We start from the raw sequence: 19,932 nt of genomic DNA, 5'->3' as shown, positions 1-19,932 counted from the left end.
CTTTGAGCTCTAGAATTATATAAACACTGCTTATTCTATAGTTCCACTTGGATAGCTAAAAGTCTCTTAATTGGTCCAAAGTGAAACTCTTGGTTTCTTCCTTAAACTTCTCACGCACCTCCCATCCCCTACCCCACTCTTTCCTTTAAATCCTATAACAGGGAATTCCCTGGCAGTCCAGTGGTTAGGACTTGGCGCTTTTACTACTGTGGTCCGGGTTCACTCCCCGTTGGAGAACTAGGATCCTGAAAGCCTCAAGGCGCCAACAACAACAACAAATCCTATAGCCAATTTTGTTGGTTTTATCTTCAGAGTATATCAGGAATGTGATCATTTCTTGATATTTCCACTGCTACCTCCCAGATCTAAGCCACCATCATTTCTCACTTAGATGACTGTAGTAGCCTCTTACTTAGCCTTCCTGTTTCCACTCTTGCCGCCCTGCTGTCCATTACCACAGGGTACCCAGAGTTAGTTTTTAAAATATAAATCAGCTTGTGTCACTTCCTTGCTCACAAGCCTCCAAGGGCTTCCCCGTTGCACTCAGAATGGGATCTGAACGCCCACCCAGCCTTACAAAGCCCCTCGTTTCTTACCTCTTTCCTTCTTTATCACCAGTACCCCAGTCACACTGGCTTTCTTTCTGCTCCTGATACATGTCAGCCCTGTTTTTCTCCAGTCTTTATACCTGCTGCTCTCTGTCTAGAATGTTCTTGCCCCAGATCTCAGTTTGTTTGGCTCATTCTCAGCATTCTGATCTCTGCTCAAATATCGCCTTCTTAAAGAGGTCTTGCCTGACTACCTTTTCCAAAACATTTCTCTTCCCAGTCGCTCACTGTCTTCATTATTCTTTTTTTTTCTTCATAGCACTTTATCTGAAATAATTTGGTTAGCTTATTTATTGCTTGCCTCTCCTTTTAGAGAACATGAGATATATTCTCATACAGGGACCTGTTTTGCTTTGTTTGCAGTTACAGTCCCAGGGCCTGTAAAGTTCCTGCATATAATAGGTGTCTATGAAATATCTGTTGAATAAATGAATACTTTTTTTATAAATTTATTTTTTTATTTATTCATTTATTTATTTTTGGCTGTGTTGGATCTTCGTTGCTGCGCGTGGGCTTTCTCTAGTTGCAGTGAGTGGGGGCTTCTCACTGTGGTGGCTTTTCGTTGTGGAGCACGGGCTGTAGGCATGTGGGCTTCAGTAGCTGTGGCTCGCGTGGGCTCTAGAGCACAGGCTCAGTAGTTGTGGCGCATGGGCTTAGTTGCTCCACAGCATGTGGGATCCTCCTGGACCAGGACTCGAACCCAGGTCCCCTGCATTGGCAGGCAGATTCTTAACCACTGCGCCACCAGGGAAGTCCCACTAAATGAATACTTTTATATAGGCATTTAGGATAGGAACTTCTCCAAACTTCGCTCTTAAGAGTGGTAGTCATTGTTTTGCTTCAGGTGTAATGAATACTTTGATGTGAGGCAGGGGCAGGAAACCTATGTTCAAATGTATGTAAACATGCAATACACATTTTCAAGTCAAACAATAAGAGTTTCAGATAATACACTATTTATGATTATTTTAAGTTTATATGAATAATCACGAGCTAATTGCTTAATTACTTTTTCAAAGCAGCTTTTCAGAATTAAGTTTGTTGGCAAATTATTTTGAATATTTCATGAAGTTGAGGCAGATCACTATTTCAAATGCTTCTAAAGTATCAGTAAGTTATTGAAGTTATTGAAAATGAGTGAGATGCTGATACATGACTTTCAAAATCTGAAGTGCATGATATTTATAAAGTTAAGTAATTGCAGCTTAAACAGTCCTTTAATTTCTTAAGCTTTGTGCCATTCATTGTATCCATTAGTTGCTTTGTAAGCTGCTGAGTCAAGGCAAAAGAACTTTTGATTTACCATGTTTACCTCAGGTCATACAGCTAGTAATGTCAGCTAAAAATCATCTTATTTCAAGTGCCTTGTTTGAGTTCCAGATATTTTTTTGTCATTTAAAAAATATTTCAAATATTCTTTTTTTCGACAGAAATAACTTTTTCATAAACCAGGCTTGTGAGCCCCATTTATGTGCTGGTATTATTAGGCAATACACCTGGCTTTGATTTGTTTCCAAATTTGTAGAGATTTGGAATGTCCAGGAAACACTGTCAGTCTTGCTTACTAATCTTAGCTTTAATGATCTTGGAATGAAGCACATAAAAGTTAGCTATAAAGTTGCAAATGTTTATTACATGTAAAATGCCATCATAAGTAATTGCTCTTTTTATCTGTAACTTTTTACAGATTGTTACTTAAATTCAGTAAATATTGTGTGTGAATTGTTCTCACATAGACATTGATTTTTAATATAGGTAGAAGACTTTTTGAATCCTTCCACAAAACTGTCTGGATTTCATATTTGTATTGACAAAGGGACTTTTGATGCCATAAGCCTTAATCCTGACAATGCAATTGAAAAGAGGAAGCAATATGTGAAATCTCTCTCCAGGGTGTTGAAAGTGAAAGGCTTTTTTCTAATAACCTCATGTAATTGGACCAAGGAAGAGTTGCTAAATGAATTCAGTGAAGGTAAATGGCTGTTATGTTGTTTAAATGTGTTCTTACCTCAGGTTTAATGCACTTAAATAGGTTTTTTTTTTCCATGGTGTTATAGTATTTTACTTTTCTATTTGTGGGAGTCGCCTGCTTTTCTTCTTTGTTAATAACCATGGTAGTACTTTTAACTGTATATGCAAAGAGCAAAGAAATAATATTGGTTGAGATCCAGAGTGCTTTGTAAAATTTTCCAAAAAATCCTGGCAGTTAAGTACTAAAGTTTATGAGCCTGTAAAAATTAAGTTCTTTGTTTAAGCTATATAATCTGTTACTTGGGGAATCAAGCAAAGAAAGTGCATATATTGTGTTTCTGACTTCAGTGTACTGATATACTGGTAATTAGTAATAACAGTAATAATGCAGATGGTAGTAGTGTTTTTTAAAGTCTTGTATGAGAGTTTTCATTTTATAGATACTTTGTCTTGCCTAGTGGTCATTTAGATATTTAGGATTTTTCTTCTTGTTTTCAGTGTATATTCTTTTTTAACATTGCACAGAAACAAAATGTAGGGACTTAGAAGAATTAGTACCTATTAATTCTTGAGGAAATCTCTACTTTTTGCAAGATTTTGGTGCCAAGACAGGATCCTTTTTTGCCCCATTAGCAAAGTATAATTAGTGCTGTGTCTACTAAATGGGGATCTTGTAAGAATCGAGAACCTTTAATCCATACACAAATATTTTGAGCTCTTTGGAAGACTGTTTCTTGTATGGTTTAAGGATTATTTCACCTGTCACTTTACTCATGCAGTGCACAGGACTTCCTGGGAAAGTACCTTGAGAATCTGTAGCTATATATTTGCTTGTTTTTTCCTGAGACTCCATTTCAGATTAGTATTGTTTTTTTTAAAGGAGTGGGAAGAATTTTCAGGATGGAGTATTAATAAGTGATATGGTACTAAGTTTGTGGTTAAATTTTGAACCTCAGTTGTCACAAGCTAATGGGAAATGAATTTATAACCGTATTGCAAGCGCTTTATCTCAGAGTTTGTTTTCTTTTTGGTAGTAAGGGAATAGGCAGTAGGAGGGAGAACACTTAACACATGTCCTTTTGTGTGCATTCGATGGCTTTGGCAGCTTATATAATGTAAAACTTGAAGTGTTTGAGGCTTGAAATGTGAGCTTCATTACTGTTGCCTCTGGAAAACAAGAATTATGTGATTTATTGTCTTTTATTTCATGTCATTAATTTTATTATCTTCTATGTTAAATTTGTTTCCTTTAGAACTATTGAGGCCCCGTATCAATAGTCTTTCTTCTTGAAGCTTGACAGTTTTAATAAATGCTCAAAGTTACACTGTGTAGGGCAAGTTCCTTTCCTGGTTTTTAAATACAGGTGTTCTCTTTTATCCCTGGAACCACCAGACAAAAACATATTTGTCTGTCTTTCATAATGAGGAACAGACTTTAGCCTTGTAAAGAGTGATTAAAAATGTGTCTGTGTCTGAGAACTACTGAATAAATTCTTTAACTTCTGTTCAGTTTTAGAGCTTAATGCAGAATTTAAATAAGTGAAATGTTACAACAGGAAATGTTAAAGAAATAATTATATACAATTGAAGATATTTTTCTAGGCATGCTTCTCTTAGAAAATGGTTTTTGGAGTTAGATAGATACAGGACACTAACAGAACACACTGCCATGTATCACTGCCAAGGGCCTTGTCACTAGCTTTTAAGATTGACTTCCATGGTCCCTTTTGCATAGAATAAAGATTGCTTCACTAATTTTTTTAAGGTTCTTTGCTTCTTTCCTAATTTGAAATGTAAATGTTCATAAATCTATTGAAATGAATTTTTCTTTTGTAGCCTTATTTATATAAATATTTTGTGTTGCCGTTTGTTTTGGTGAGGATTACTTAATCATTTGGCAGACACTAGGATATTCTAATTTGATGTCCAAGGAACTTGACTTTCTTACAACTAGTGAATTAAAAAAAACCCACAAACCTATCTTACTGAAAAAGTAATCAGATTCATTATGAAAAAATTTTTAAAATATCAGTAACCCCAACACATAAGTATATAGATTAAAATAATTAAAATTTGTTATCTATCTCTGGTGTACAACCACTTTGTATTGTTGATAATACATCAACATTTTGATGTATTATCTACTGAAATATAAAACTTAAATTCTGTAGGGTTAGTCCAGGGAGTTAAAAGATTAGTCCTAGAAAATTCACCCAGACAGCTCCATTTTCTCTTGAGAATTTTTATTACGAAATATTTTAAGCATATGTAAAATTTCAGAAAACAAATATGGGTGTGTACCCATCACAGTGGCTCCATTTTTTAGCATTAAAATGTATCGTATTATTTAAAAGTCCTGGCCTTCTTTGGAAAAGTTTTCTTATGATCAGTTTTTAATGAGTATGTTAATATTTAGTTACTTGTTAAGATTTGGTGAAGCTTGATTAAGAATTTGAATTATGAAGCAAAGTATAAAAAAACCAGTTGATCCATTTAAGCATTTTTTTCTGTTTACAAGTGTTATTTGAGCTTTAGCTCAAGACATGGAAACTTAGAAAATGCAGACACCTTCTCCCCCAAAAGAAAAAGAATTCTCCCAAACTGATAGTTGCATCACTGAGAGAAAACCATGGTTAACTAAGAGTTAACCAACCTTCCACCCTTATTCGTCTTATTTTTTGAAAACAGAATAATAAAACATTAAATTTCCATTTTGTTTTATAGGCTAGGAGAACACCACATATTCTTATTTTAATCTTCACAAAATCACTGTAAGTTAGATAGGGGCAGTGATACCTGTAACCTCCTTGCATAGAAATTGAGGATTCTGGTTAAGGTAAATTGACCTTAATCTAGTAACCTTTCACCTAGTAAGTGGTAGAGCTGGGACTTGAACCCAGGACTTTTGAATACATGTTAAGTTAAAAAAAAAAAAAAGAAATCACCCTGTGCTGCTTTGAAATTTACTACTTCCTTACCTTCCCAAGTTCAGTTCAGTTTGGGTCTTGATCTTTGGTTACAAACTCTTTTTTTATTGTGGTAAAATATATATAACATAAAATTTACTATTTAGCCATTTTTAAGTTTATAGTTCTGGGGCATTAAGTACATTCTTACTGTTGTGCCACCATTGCCACCATCCGTCTCCAGGACTTTTTCATTTTTATTTCCATGTTACTTATCTTCTCTGTATTAAGTGCTTTTATATATCTGATTTGGATTAATTGACTTACTGCATATAAAGCACTCAAAACAGTGCCGGATACATAGTAAGACCTCAACACATGGTAATCTGCTTCCTACAACTAGATGGTAAAGGAGGCCACTGGAGATGCAGAGTTGAAGGGATGATAAACAGGGATGATAAACAGGATGGATGGAAAGCGTCTTTTTTCCGGTTTGATTTTGTCTGTTACTTGTTCATTTCAAAGTGTTTTTGGGTGTATACACATATACACCTATAGTATATAGGATAGAAGATCATAAAGTGAAATTTAGTCACAATTTAGAGTTTGGAATCACGTAATTTTGTGAAAGGTTGACAAGTACATTGTTAATACAAATATCCCTTAACTGTGGGATTCAGTCCCTAATAAAAGTATTTTGCTTCTGTCTGGCAGGATTTGAACTTTTTGAAGAGCTGCGGACACCCAGGTTCAGCTTTGGAGGCAGATCTGGAAACAGTGTAGCAGCATTGGTTTTCCAAAAAACGTGAGACTTTTCATTGGACAAATTCAGTTAGCTTTTTTAAAGAAGCTCTACATCAAAGTAAACCTGATACAGAAAATGCAAGTGCAAATAAATGTTTAGTAAGTACACAGGATGCACATGTTGAATACATAAAATGGGTTGGTAAAAAAAATCATGAGCGTGGAAGTAGTTCGGTTTTAGAGATCAACCAAGAATAATTAAAATTTTTCTTTTGTATTTGAGATGTAAATATTTTTCTTTCTGATTTAAAAAAATTTCCTGTAACTGCTAAACAGTTAAAAACTTTAAAGCAGTAAATGGATTTACAGATAGTATGTATTCTTGATTTTTGTGCCTTGGTAAAGGTGAATTGAATATAGCTATTTATGAAGATATGACCAAGCTATTCCAGGGCCAGAATAATAAGCCAAACGACTTTCCTAATGTTTTATTAGACTATTATAAAACATAGTAAGTATGATATTTTGAGTTGAATAGTGGTTTTTTAAAAAAATTATTTAGGGCTTCCCTGGTGGCGCAGTGGTTGAGGGTCTGCCTGCCGATGCAGTGGACACGGGTTCGTACCCCTGTCCGGGAGGATCTCACGTGCCGCGGAGCGGCTGGGCCGGTGAGCCGTGGCCGCTGGGCCTGCGCGTCCGGAGCCTGTGCTCCGCAATGGGAGAGACCGCGGCAGTGAGAGGCCCACGTACCGCAAAAAAAAAAAAAAAAATTATTTAATACCTGAGAAAATCCCCCAGCCCTTATGTGTATAATTAAACAAAATCAGATAAATGTATCAGTTGATCAAGAAATATTTATTGAGCTTGTATTTTGTGGCTGATCATCTTCTACACACTGTGAGGGATAAATAGTAGAAGGAAAGGCAACTAAGAGATACTGTTATATGCTGGCACTAGGTTAAGTTGTATTATCTTCCTAAGTCGTTGAATTCCCTCAATATCTTCTCGAGGCATGTATTACTTATTCTTGTTTCTACATATCAGATAGCTAGTACAGGATAGAGCCAGGATTCTTCTCTGGGTCTGACTCTAAAACTTGTTCTCTTCCTCTAGCGTATTTGCCTCCCAGGTCTAAGTCTCTGCCTTTATGGCATTTACAGTTCAGTTGGGGAACTAGGACTCGTACATCGAAAATTCTGTTAGAGAAGTTGGGCAGTTATTTTTAGGAGATCTGCACCTCCCTGTTAGTGACTGTTGATCAGTGGACTGTGAGAATAGTGAGTCATCCTTCATTACTTTTCACCATTTCCCTACTTGTCTTAAAAGACTTACGTCATCAAGAACTGAACTGTGTCATTCCTCTGTGAGAGGTGGTGTAAGTTTTATATATATACACCCTCAGGGATACAGGGACAAAGGTGTTCTAGTTAGGGGCTAATAAGCAAGAGGAACAGTTTATTTATGAACGTTTTTGAAGAGATAAGTTTTATTAATCCTTAGTGCCATTTTGTATTTGGGCTAATAGTTTAATATTGGAGTCACAATATGAGTTTTTAAAAAGTGATAATAATTTTTATGATTTTCAGCTTTGGGGGCTTGTTGGCTTACAAAACAAACAGAATTTTTGTTTGTTTGGCAAATGTTATCCTAGTACTGAGCAAGTCTAGCATTACAACCTTTTCTTTTCATTTTTGTTACGGGGAGGGGTGGGGGGACAGGGGGAGGAGAAGGGTGGTTTGATTTAGATCAACATTAATCAACCATTAAGATTACTGTCTGCCTTGCACAAGATAACTGAAGACATTTACATAAACTTTCAACACAAATAACATTTTTGGAAAAGCTTTAATTTTTAACATGTAAAAAGTGAGAAATTACTTTAAAATATCTGTGATTTAAACGTGTAAAATTGTGTTGATTTTATAAACTAGACATGGGATCTTAAACCATAGAATCAGTGTTTTATAATTTATTGAGATTTTGTCTTTGTTGTTTTTCACATTAATATTTCTTGATTTTAAATATGTAATAGTATATAAGTACTTTTTTAGAATTCTGAGTTGTTACGTATATGCTATTTTAAAGCATCGATGGAACAAAATAGGCCTTCTGTGCAACCAGATTGAGACATTGGGTTGGATTCACTGAGAGCTTGGAGGGGGCCTTTGTTGAAAAGCTCCGTAAGTCACTATTGTGGGGGATATGTGTGTTCCACTTGCAAAAATGTAGGACGTTTGGGGGGGAATCATGGAGCTGTTGATACGGTTAGGAACAGGGAGTTGTCATCTCTTCTTATCAGTTTAATCCTGCTGGAAATCAGCCTCTCAGAGATTGAAATCAGGACAAATGGAAGGTCCAAAAATGCTAACAATAAATTATTAGTATTTTCAAGTAATATCACACTTTAAAACCCAGGCCAGTTAATGTCCCCAAGTTACTGAAACAAGTCATAAATACATTATTATTAAACTTAGTTTTGTTAGGTCATATGAATATGTGGGTAACTGTGAAAGAAATTATGCAATTATAAAAGGGAGCAGTAAGTTATGTAGTGAATGCTGTTTTATTTGGATAAGAAGTTGGAATTGTAATTTTATTACATCAAAAGACACCCTTATTTTGAGGAAACTTGTTTGAAATGCAAACGAGACTTCTCTGTGGAGCCTGCACAGAATTGTTGCTTTTCATGATGATGTTATTGCTGCATAACAGGCCACTTCTGTGTGTATAGGAAGTGTGTGTGCAAGTCCAAAGGGATTGGAGGCCTGAATGGGTGCGTTACACCAATTAACAAATAGAAAGTTTTCGGAACATTTTGTTTCAAGCCAGGTGCACAAGTTCGAGTTGCTTTTTGGGACTGGCATTTATGTATTTGAGAATCAAACCTGACACTACTCTTGGCAGCTTGACTAAAGCCATTTTACAATAAGTACAAACTGTCCTTGAATGATTTTTTTCCCTTTGTAGTAGCAACGAGTTTGCCTTTCTTCATCTGTGATTATGTGTGCAATTTTCTGGCTATTTTGGGGGAGGAAGGGAGGTAAACATATATGAAAGATTTTTATTTTTGGTATGAATAATGTGTTTCAACTCACTTATTATTTATTTTTAAATTTCCATGATACTGTAATGCATTACTATATGTTGACCTTCATTCACATTCATCCAGAGTATAATAGAAACCTTAAAGTACCTAGATGAGTTATTAAGTTTTATATGGCTTTGAAATAATTTTTCTTAAATTGATATGCAAAGAAATAGAGTATCCCTGCCTATGTGAATAGACTTTGATTTATGTTGTCTTAAATAATTTTATTTTATATATTTGTGTGTGTGTGTGTGTGTGTGTGTGCGTCTGGCAGCCTATAATGAAAATATATGTAAATGTGAAAAATTAGTTGCTTTCCAGATCAGCATTCTGCCACTGTGGGGAGACCTGGGTTTGATTTCCTATTTTTTACACTGTGAGCTAGAATGTATGTGCTCCAGAGACAGCCTTCTGCTTTGAGAGCAAGAGACCAAATGTCTTGTGTTCGCTGTAGTAACCTCTTTAGTTCATTGTGTTTGTGTGTGTCAGGGGGGCGGGTGTTGATGGGGTCTGAAAGGAGTCTTGTCTAGTACACTTCACTGGAAGGAGGCTGCCTATGACCTAGAGTTTGACTGTGGGAGATGAGGAGCGTGGTAGGTTGAAGGACAATTGCATAGTGGGAAAAAAATTAGGAAACCCTGTCATTTCTCTTAGCTAGGCAGAAAACAGAGATGTCCTTAAAGAAGGGGGAGCACATGAGCATGTTTTATTAACAGTTAATGTAAGAAAATTAATGCTAATTTATTCTTCATACATACCATGCAATTTGTTAGAAAAGTAAAAGAATAGTTTGAAATTCTTTGGTCAATTGATGGATTCCTATGTTAGTGGCATAGAAATGAAACTCAACATTAAGCAGACAAATACCCAAGCCCACGGGCTACATAAATGCTGAATAAAACCAGCTCTACAATGGAACTCTGAAAAGCAAGGGGTAAGAAGCCTAATGAATGATTGAATATGACCTTAGCAAAATCCCTGGAGTGTTGTTGAAAGATCATTCATTTCCAGCTTAGATGTCAAGATGGGCTCCAGTAACCAGAAGAAAAAAGAGAGCTTGAGTCGGTACTTACTGAGTTTTAAAAATCTTTACAACACAGTGCATTAGACTAATCATTAAAAGGGCTTCTCTAACAGCTCAGCATTTTGAGCTGTCACTGTACGGACCTGTGGTTTAGGCCCAGGGAAACCAAATTAAAAAGATAGGAATAATTCTCAAGACATGAATGTATCAGTATCCTGATTTTATGGAGCAGAACTTCAAAAACTGGGATGTAGAGGCTGGCAGAATGCACTTTTGTCATGCTGATACCATTGTAAGAAAGACTTACAACCAAGAGATAATTGTGCCTTAAAGTATTTGCAAATTACTGGCCTAGTTTATTGGAGGAAGATATAAAAAAACAAATCTACTTTTTTCATTTTTAAGTGACCCTTCATGAAGAAATGATAAATTCTTCTATATTATATTTTTAAATGTGTATTGTTATTACTGCATCAGGAAATGGTGTGTTAGTGAGTGAGCTTTATTGTGCATGCTATCCAGAAGCTTTATAAGAAAAGCGAATCTAACATACTTGTTTTCCCAAATACCTAAAAATTTACACATGAGCCAGCAATTAGCATGTTCTGGATTTTATCTGAGGAGCTTAGAAAGAAATAATGAAATACTCTGAATAAGGGGACCATGAAGTGTACTTATCACTCTTCATTAACATAGTTACAGATGAAGCAGTTTATCATTATGTGATCACAGCAGAATAGAAGTGCTATTGGAATAGTTGTAGTTCCCTTGCTATTGCCTTCCTTGCTGCTTCAAAGATGAGGGAGTAGTCAGGATGAAGAGGCTAAATGCAGAAGAGAGTGGGTGCTGCCAGTTCGCATTTTTCTCCTAACCCCTCCTCTAATATGAAAATGTCAGTCCTTTGTTCCCATCTAATTTTAGTACATCCTGGCTAAAAAAATGTTAGGATGATTTCCAGCCATGGAACTTGGAGGGGTGGGGTGGGAGAGGGGAAGAGTAGAGGAAAGAGCAGTTTACATTCCATATCCGTCTGCCTTTCTGTGACAGCATCTAGCCCCTACTCTGTTGATTTTCGTGGTGAAATAAATTTAGATGCACTGGAGCAGCACTAATTAGGTTTTCCTTCCATGTCCTTAACAAGAAGTCTAGTTGGAGTCTGAATGGGGAAAATCATAATATGGTATTTAATAAAACATACTGGGCTGAATTAAAGAGCTGTTTGCAAGTTTTGGAAGAAAGGCCTGAAATTGTGAGTGAAAACTACATGTTGTGTGGTTTATAAATAGAACCTTTGTGATTCAGTGAAACTGCTTTTATGCTATGTCTTGAATGAGAATAATATTTGTTGATTTTTGAGAATCAGTCATAAGCAAGTCAGAGCTGTTTATTCCCTCTGGAATATACTTCCATAATATATTCTATATACTGAACCTCACTATGAAATAAGCCTCACCTTTCCAAAAGTTTGTTCATTTTAGTGAACTAAGATTTCCTCGTGGAATCTTTATATGATAAAGACATTACATAGCCAGAATTGAGAGATCATTTTGTTAAGTCCAGTTGAATAATGACTTAATTTGCAACAAGTGCAGTATCAGATTATTTTCTGAACTTGAAATTTATTTTGGTTCATTTTATAGTACCAGATAATTTATCTTTAAAATGTTAATAGAATAAATATCAGAGAGAAGTGATTTTTTTTAAATATTAACTTTTGGAGAAAAAAATGATTGGAACCTAGGCAAGTCACTTTCCTTTTCTGGGCTTCAGTTTTTCTCTCTGTGAAACAAGGGTGTTCAGTAGGTGATATTTAAAGTTCTTTTCTACCCCCGTGTTAGTCAGCTTGGGCTGCCATTGGCTCGGTGGCTCAAACAGAAATTTATTTTTCATTGTCTGAAGACTGGGAATTCCAAGTTCAAGGTGCTGATGAGGTAGGTTTCATTCTGAGGTCTCTTCTCTTGGCTTGTAGGCACATGGATGCCATCTCCCTATATGTTCACATGTTCTCTTTGTGCGTGCTTGTGGGGAGAGAGTGAGCAAACTCCCTCGTGTCTCTAATTAGGGCACTAATCCCATCATGAGGACCCCACCCTCATGACTTCATCTAACCCTAATTACTTCCCAAAGGCCCTATCTCTAAATACTATTTCTTTGGGTGCTAGGGCTTCAACATAAATTTCTAGGGGGCACATTCAGTCCATAATAACAGCTGAAATTGATCTGAGGTTTAGAGAAAGCTCACAAAATAGATTTCCACTATACATGGGGCGTTTAAATACTCCATTAGTTAAATATCAATTGTTAGGTCACTTTCTGATTCTTTTAAACCAAACTATCTATTCATGTATATGAAAAAATATGTGTACACATAATAAAACATTTGAAGCAATCACATGATTGTTTTTCAGTCTAAAAATGTCTTTGTGCATTCATTGGTAAACTTTAGGTTTGAGTATTGATTGCCTCTGATATATGTTTGGTAATTCAGTTTGTATCCATTTGACCACAGAGTTGTTTTATCTGAGAAACTCAGAAATTTACATCTAATTTTTTAGTCCCACCTTAATTTTATATAAAATTATGATAACCTGAAGAATCTCCCTAATTTGATTCTTCCCTACCCCAGACACACACACTACCACTACGCACTCACAGATGACCTTATTTACCACTTGAAAGGCCCATGGCTTTGAGATTTCTACCTTCTCATGCTATACAGAGTGTAGTACATGGGTCTTTCCTTCTTATGCCTTCTACCTCTTTGGGCTACTGTCAGTCTGTCCTAAAATTGCTTACCCCCTCAATGAAAATGAAGTATCAATATTTTAAATGTGCTGGCAAAGTGCCTAATGTATAGTAGATACTTATTTCAAGTTGGTTTCCCTTTAGTACATTTCTTTGAAGCAGTTTGATATAGTGGAGAGAGAAGCAGTTGTGTAGACTCTACAGAATAGGGTTGTGAATATTAAATGAGAAAAATAAATGTAAATCATCTTAGCATAATTCTTAGTGCACACCAGTGCCAAATAAATATTCTTTTCTCCAAGGAAACCTTCCCATCAGAGCCAATATATTGAATTGTTCAGGATTTTAACCCTCAGTGCCACTGAGTTAATGTATTCAGTCCCATTGTAAGGCATTTGTATTTCAGGAGTGATTAGATGAGTGAAGAGAGGCGAATGAGTGGTAGATAAGTAAGAGGGAAGGTTTGGAATAGGTGGGCCTTTCAGAATGTCTTAAGAAATCATACTATATAGCTGCTGTTTCTTTAGTCTCTAGATAGGGCTGATGCTGAAAGCACCTTTTTAGTTAGTTAAGGAATGAAGGCTAGATATCCTAATTCTGGATTTTCACGAAATGTCCTTTATGATATGTTTCAGCAGACTCTAAGAATACCCTTCAGGTTTAAGATCATTATCTGTTTTAGAGGTAGTTATTTAGTAATAAATGTAGGTATGATGGGGAAAATGTTAATGTGGATGCATTTGAATTGAAAACAAATGGTCAAGGATAGGGTGCACCTTCCTTCTTAGGTCTGAACACCAAGGCATTGTTTCCAGTGACAACTAACAAGGGACCTGAGAACAGATCCCCCAAATGACCATGCCTCAGGTTCACTGAGTTGTTGAGTTGGGTTTGGGTTTTTTACTATGCATTTAGGAAGCTGCGGGCTAAGATTTTATCATTGATTTCCACCTTGCATCATCTAGATTTGATTTCTTTGATCAGTGAGTCACGTTTGTTTTCCTTGCTGTAAGTTGAGTTAACAGTACCATTCACAGTGGCATTTTAAAGTTTGATGTTGGGCAATACTTTAAGTAGTTTATCTGATTTGACCTTGGTTTATGTTGGAACTGACAGTATAGTATGTAAAGTACAGTGAATCAGTTGTTTATGCTAGTGTAGAAGACACTTGGTTTTCAGATTTGTTTATTTATTTAACCTTTTTATTGGTGGTTAAATGAATATCTCAATGCTTAGAGTGCTTACTATTACTATAGAAATGCTGGCCAGAGCAGTGTCACTTTCTCTAGTTAACCTCAAAGAGTTTAAATCTTTGAACCATTTAAAAAAAGTTCTACAGAGATGAGGTCAATACAATATGATGTACGTCATAAGGATAGAACATAATCAAAGCTTCGCTACTTTATTATTATATTTTTAATAAATTTATTTATTTATTTTTGGCTGCATTGGGTCTTTGTTGCTGTGCACAGGCTTTCTCTAGTTGCAGTGAGTGGGGGCTACTCTTCATTGCGGTGCGCAGGCTCCTCATTGCAGTGGCTTCTCTCGTTGCAGAGCACGGGCTCTAGGCGCGCAGGCTTCAGTAGTTGTGGCATGTGAGCTCAGTAGTTGTGGCTCATGGGCTCTAGAGCTCAGGCTCAGTAGTTGTGGCGCAGAGGCTTGGTTTCTTCGCGGCATGTGGGATCTTCGCAGACCAGGGATCAAACCCGTGTCCCCTGCATTGGCAGGTGGATTCTTAACCACTGCGCCACCAGGGAAGCCCAAAGCTTCGCTACCTTTAATTAGCTAGTTTAACATTACAAGGGGTGAATAACTTGTTTTTTTAAAAAATTTATTTATTTGGGTGTGTCAGGTCTTAGTTGCAGCACATGGGATCTTCACTGAGGCAAGCGGGATCTTTCGTTTTGGTGCGCGGGCTTCTCTGTAGTTGTGGCGTGTGGGCTCCAGAGCGTGCGGGCTCAGGAGTTGCAGTGCACGGGCTGTCTACTTGCGGCGCACAGGCTTAGTTGCCCCGCAGCCCCATGGCATATGGGGTCTTAGTTCCCCGACCAGGATTCGAACCCACGTCCCCTGCATTGGAAGGCGGATTCTTAACCACTGGACCACCAGGAAAGTCCCTGAATAACTTGGTTTTGATCAAGGTGTTTCTTGTTTTGTTTCTAGGTGAAAATTAAAAGATGTAAAGTGATAATTAAAATAGCATGCCAGCTTCTCATTCATATCAATTCTTTTCTGTTTCAGGTCAGCTGCAGGTTATGCTAGGACAAAATAGGCAAGGCTGGTCCTTCTTAAAAACAGTAATGGGTATGATAAAACAAAATATCTTTGCTTTCGGTTAATATAGAAGATTGACAAAGTGACGAGAAGAGTGAAGAAATTCACAGGCTAATGTAGTATGTGGGGCAAATGTGCTTTTCATACTGCTCCCAGGGATATTCTACCATTGGAGCCAGGGACTAATTTTTTTTCTTGATATTTTAAATCCAAAGGATTCAGTCTTCAGATTGGGTATTTAAACTCTATGAAATCACAAGCTGTATCTTTCAGTTTCCTCTTACCTACTGAAAATGAAATTCACTCATTTTCATTTTTCTGGGTAATAGGCAGGATAGCGGTAGCTTTGAGCGTATCACTAGGGATGAGTTAAAAATAGATTTTTCTTGAGGCAGTGACTTATATGGCAGGTAGTTGATAGAAAAATTAAGTTAAATTTTGGGGTTAATATCTCAAATACTAAATCTGAATTCCACTAAAGAATATATGAGAAGGGACTTCCCTGGTGGCGCAGTGGTTAAGAATCTGCCTGCCAGTGCAGGGGACACGGGTTTGATCCCTGGTCCGGGAAGATCCCACATACTGCGGAGCAACTAAGCCCGGGCGCCACAACTACTGAGCCTGTGTTCTAGAGCCCGCGAGCCACAACTACTGAGCCCACGTGCCACAACTACTGAAGCCCACGCGCCTAGAGCCCGTGCTCCGCAACAAGAGAAGCCACCACGATAAGAAGCCTATGCACTGCAATGAAGAGTAGCTCCCGCTCGCCGCAACTAGAGAAAGCCTGCACGCAGCAACAAAGACCCAACGCAGCCAAAAAAAAAAAGAATATATGAGAAAAAAAATCATTTGAAGATGATAACATAAACATTTAGTCTGAGTGTGCTGTTGAAATATTTTCTATATTAAATTCAATGTATAGCAGTATGAAAATGCTGTAACTTGTTTTTAGCTGTGTTTTTGGTGGAGTAACTGAGGCAAACTAGATTATAGGTGACTAACCATGCTATAGTGATACTAGTTAGATACTAGTTAGATCAGCTAAGATCATAAATAGATCAGGGAAAGGCCAGGAATTGATTCTGCTTTTGAATCTTAGTATTAAAATAGTAAAAATAGGTTTGGGAAGTTTTACATATGTCAGTAACTTTGAATATAGATTTACTTTGTTATATTTATTTTTGCTTATTTCCCATGCATAAACTTTTCAGTGTCTCTTTTTTCATGCTTGAGTTTTCTTTTAGCACATAATACTAATAGCTACTATTAACTTTGCAAAGAAAAAATAATATCAAATTGAAATAAGTTTTAACTGTTGCTCTATTCTTTTTAGCTTACTTTACTCAGAGCTCTTCCATCCAGTGAGTTGCAAGCGTGACATTTGCTGTGTTTTCAGCACCTGCCAACTTGGAAACCAGGGTTTGTGCTCAGGACTTAGGCTTACAACCCACACTTTGTGGTGCACAATGCCGTCCCAGCTGGCATGCTTCTTACCTCAATGGTGCTAGACGTTCGGTTACAAAGCTGTGCAGATTCACATGCGCTGATTTCAATAGGCATTCCCCTTCAAGCTGCTTTCAACTCTCATTTTGTATCAAAGGAGTTAGATTGGTATCATTAAATTCACTGCTGTGCTTATTTTTCAATGAAAATAAATTCATTTTATTTATCTCTTGAATCAAAAAATAACTGTCTTCAAGAACCAAAGTACCTCTTTAAAAAGGTGTGTATATATAGATATAGGAGATAGATTTATAGATCTATATCTATATATCTATATCTATATGAGATTCCAGCCTGGGCTGTAACTCATTTTCATTAGTGGAAAGGTTTCAGAACAAAAGACAAAAAGAATAGAAAGGAAAGAACAGAAGGACTAGTGTGTCATAACATGCTTATGTAGGTAGGGCTGTTAGTTGTAGCTGGATCATAGGTGTGGGAACAATTATAGAACTTATTTTTCTGAATAAGCTGCATAAGAAAATTGCCCCCATAGTAGGTTCAGATTTTTGGCTTCCATCAATAACCAAAAAGTTTACATAGTTTTAAAAGAAGTGTATTTCGCTAACTTGTTTTCAGTAGCCAATCCCTTTGAAAATGTTTCAGGTGAACTTCGTGATGTCTATCTTCCCATCATCTATTATAAGCAATTTTAAAAGGTTCTCCTTTAAAAAAGATCTTTTCATATGTAGAAAGGACAGTGTGAAATGTGAATGACTGGCTTTTAATACAGCAGTTGTGACAAAGAGGCGGTGGCTTTTGGAAGCTGAATAAAGGGGTTAATGCACATGCATCTGCATACTGCTGTTGGGTCCAATGTATAACACGTTCGGTGTCTGTTTCACTCACGTTGTTAGTCTAAAAAGAATGTTATTCTCAGAGACAAACCAGTTTATCATTTTTTAGTGGTGAGCTCTTTTTACAATCATAGGTACAGATAAATTTGATGGGAGAAACTGAGCAATACTGACTGGTACTTGCTCAGACTTCAAAGCTCAGCTCCTTGGTGTTTGAACATCATATTTATCTGGTTCTGAAGGCACAAAAATAAAACACCCACTAACTACCAAGGACATTTCTTAGTGCATGTCAAAACCCAATCTTTACCCTCCTCTGCACAAATGTGCTTAGGTGAATACTTTTATTAGCTTGCTGATACAAGTTATAGTTGGTTACACCCTTTCTTAATAAAATACACTCTTATTGCCTCCTGTTGCTTAAGAGCTTTAAACTTGGAATGGGGGAACCGTCTAGCATAGAATGCTACTCAGCTTGTATCTCCCAGGCAGTGTTGAGTGGACATATCACACATACCATACAGACAGGCATTCCTTCTTTTGGTAGTTCTGCTTTGCGGGGAGCCGGGAGCCAGAAGAGCCAGTATTGCCGTGCTTTCTCCCTAGGATCCATATATTGGTCTTGGAGTGAGATTGTATGTAATCCCTAGGCTGTTCTATGGCTTAACCAGGTTAGTGTTGGTTGATGATAATGGAAAAGTTACAGGTGATCATTTTTGGATTATTTATGGATTTATTCCTAAATTGGCCTATGAATTTGCATATTGGTGTCTGGTTGTGCTCTAAATCTGGTTTTGATTTGGTTTTGACCTTTGAGGACTGAACAAAGGTAGACAGCTTAGCCCCCCACCCTTCCTCCGACTGCAGTTTACATAGTTTTAAGTCCAGAGTTTGACTGAGTTTGTATTTACTCTTTTGAATTGAGCAACTCTAATATACAAACATTTGGGTAGGATTTTTTATAATAAAGAACTATGTAGTATAGCCCTAAAAAGTGGTGTGTGTTATATCTATAGGACTTTATTACATGATGTGGGAAGGCCTATAGTATGGAAGGTTAGTGGCACAGGCCTTAATGTATATTTTTAGTCTTTGGACATTCAAATTAAGTATATGAGAAATAGCTATTCATTGGTTAGTAGCAGAACTCTTGAAGCAGATAGTTTAGTTCTCTACACTTTCAAGAAAGCCTCAGAACCAGAAAAACAGGCTGCTTTAGGTTAGAAAGGAGGCGGTACAGCAAAGGACCTTGCCATAACCACAGTCCTTGCAGTTTTGTGAGACTAAAATCATCCTGAAAGCAGCAAGAATAATGGTTGCAATAATTGTTTCCAGGTTTGGGACCCCTGAATTTTGTTTTTTAAGTTGACCCGATGAACTAGTAATTGCAGGAATAAACTGAATGCTTACCAGCAGGAGTCACTCTAGGCCTCCTAATAAAAAGTAAATTAAACTATATCCTTAAAGCTCTCGAAGGCTGAGGTGACGCTGTGATAAGATGGCATTAGGGCAGTGTAGCAGCATTCTCAAATTATCCCTTATGCCTTTCTTTGTTCAATCTAGGAAGACTTGGTTCTCGCTCCTTTCAGAATTGGCCCTTGATACATTTTTTTTAAAGCAGTGTTTGTGGATAAAGATATCAGTACCTTACTATTCTGCATATTAGCTCACTTTGGCTTTCTTAGGATGAATTGATCATACCCCACATCATCTACTTGAATGAATACTCACATCCTTCTTCTGTTTGTTGTCCATCCTACAGTAGAAATCTCTAGAGTTAGCTGTAGTTAGTGTGAAAGGAGATGTTAGCTCGTGGTTTTCTGAAAAAGAATGGGTCCAGTGTGATGAGAAACTGAAATATTTTAGCAATAGCCATGAAATATAATAGTTTCCCAAGTGTACACAAGCTCAAGAAGTTAATTGTTCATTTATGTTTGATACTGGGATTGAAACATTGGATTAAAACCAATTAAATGTTCCTAGAAGCAGCAGAAAAAGTTTCCTGATTTATGAATAGAACCATTCAGATGGCGCAGACACAATCCATGTAAAGTAATGAGGTGTTTTGTTTTTTTGGCAAAGGAGAACACAAAACAGGCATAGGGAGTTCTTTTCAAAAACCTTCTCTTTAAAAAAATCTCTTTTTGGATACATGGTTAATAAAATAACATACACCAGTAGGAAGGAGTAATGGGAAATCTAGGGCTTCACTTCACAAGGAAAACAATCCCCCTCCCCCAGGTGAGCAGCACAATGAAAATACTCTGCTTATTCT

General features: G+C 36.8%; 1 protein-coding gene across 3 annotated transcripts in view; it reads left to right on the top strand.

Moving 5' to 3' along the window:
- Positions 1 to 19,932, top strand: part of EEF1AKMT2 (EEF1A lysine methyltransferase 2) — a 73,221-nt gene that overhangs the window by 17,150 nt on the left and 36,139 nt on the right. Inside the window, exons 5-7 of one of the 3 annotated variants that reach the window (XM_060125920.1) lie at positions 2,364 to 2,580; positions 6,200 to 6,290; positions 16,694 to 16,955. In XM_060125920.1, coding sequence (XP_059981903.1) covers positions 2,364 to 2,580; positions 6,200 to 6,290; positions 16,694 to 16,868 — 483 coding nt within the window. In that variant the 3' untranslated portion in view covers positions 16,869 to 16,955. Of the gene's footprint in view, positions 1 to 2,363; positions 2,581 to 6,199; positions 6,291 to 16,693; positions 16,956 to 19,932 lie in introns of those variants that run through there. The other 2 variants (XM_060125921.1, XM_060125919.1) reach the window with 2 other exon arrangements.

This window comes from Lagenorhynchus albirostris, chromosome 16 (genome assembly GCF_949774975.1).
Source record: "Lagenorhynchus albirostris chromosome 16, mLagAlb1.1, whole genome shotgun sequence".
Classification (NCBI taxonomy): Eukaryota; Metazoa; Chordata; class Mammalia; order Artiodactyla; family Delphinidae; genus Lagenorhynchus; species Lagenorhynchus albirostris.
The sequence above is the reverse complement of the archived record's forward strand: the minus strand, read 5'-3'. Positions and strand labels throughout refer to the sequence as shown.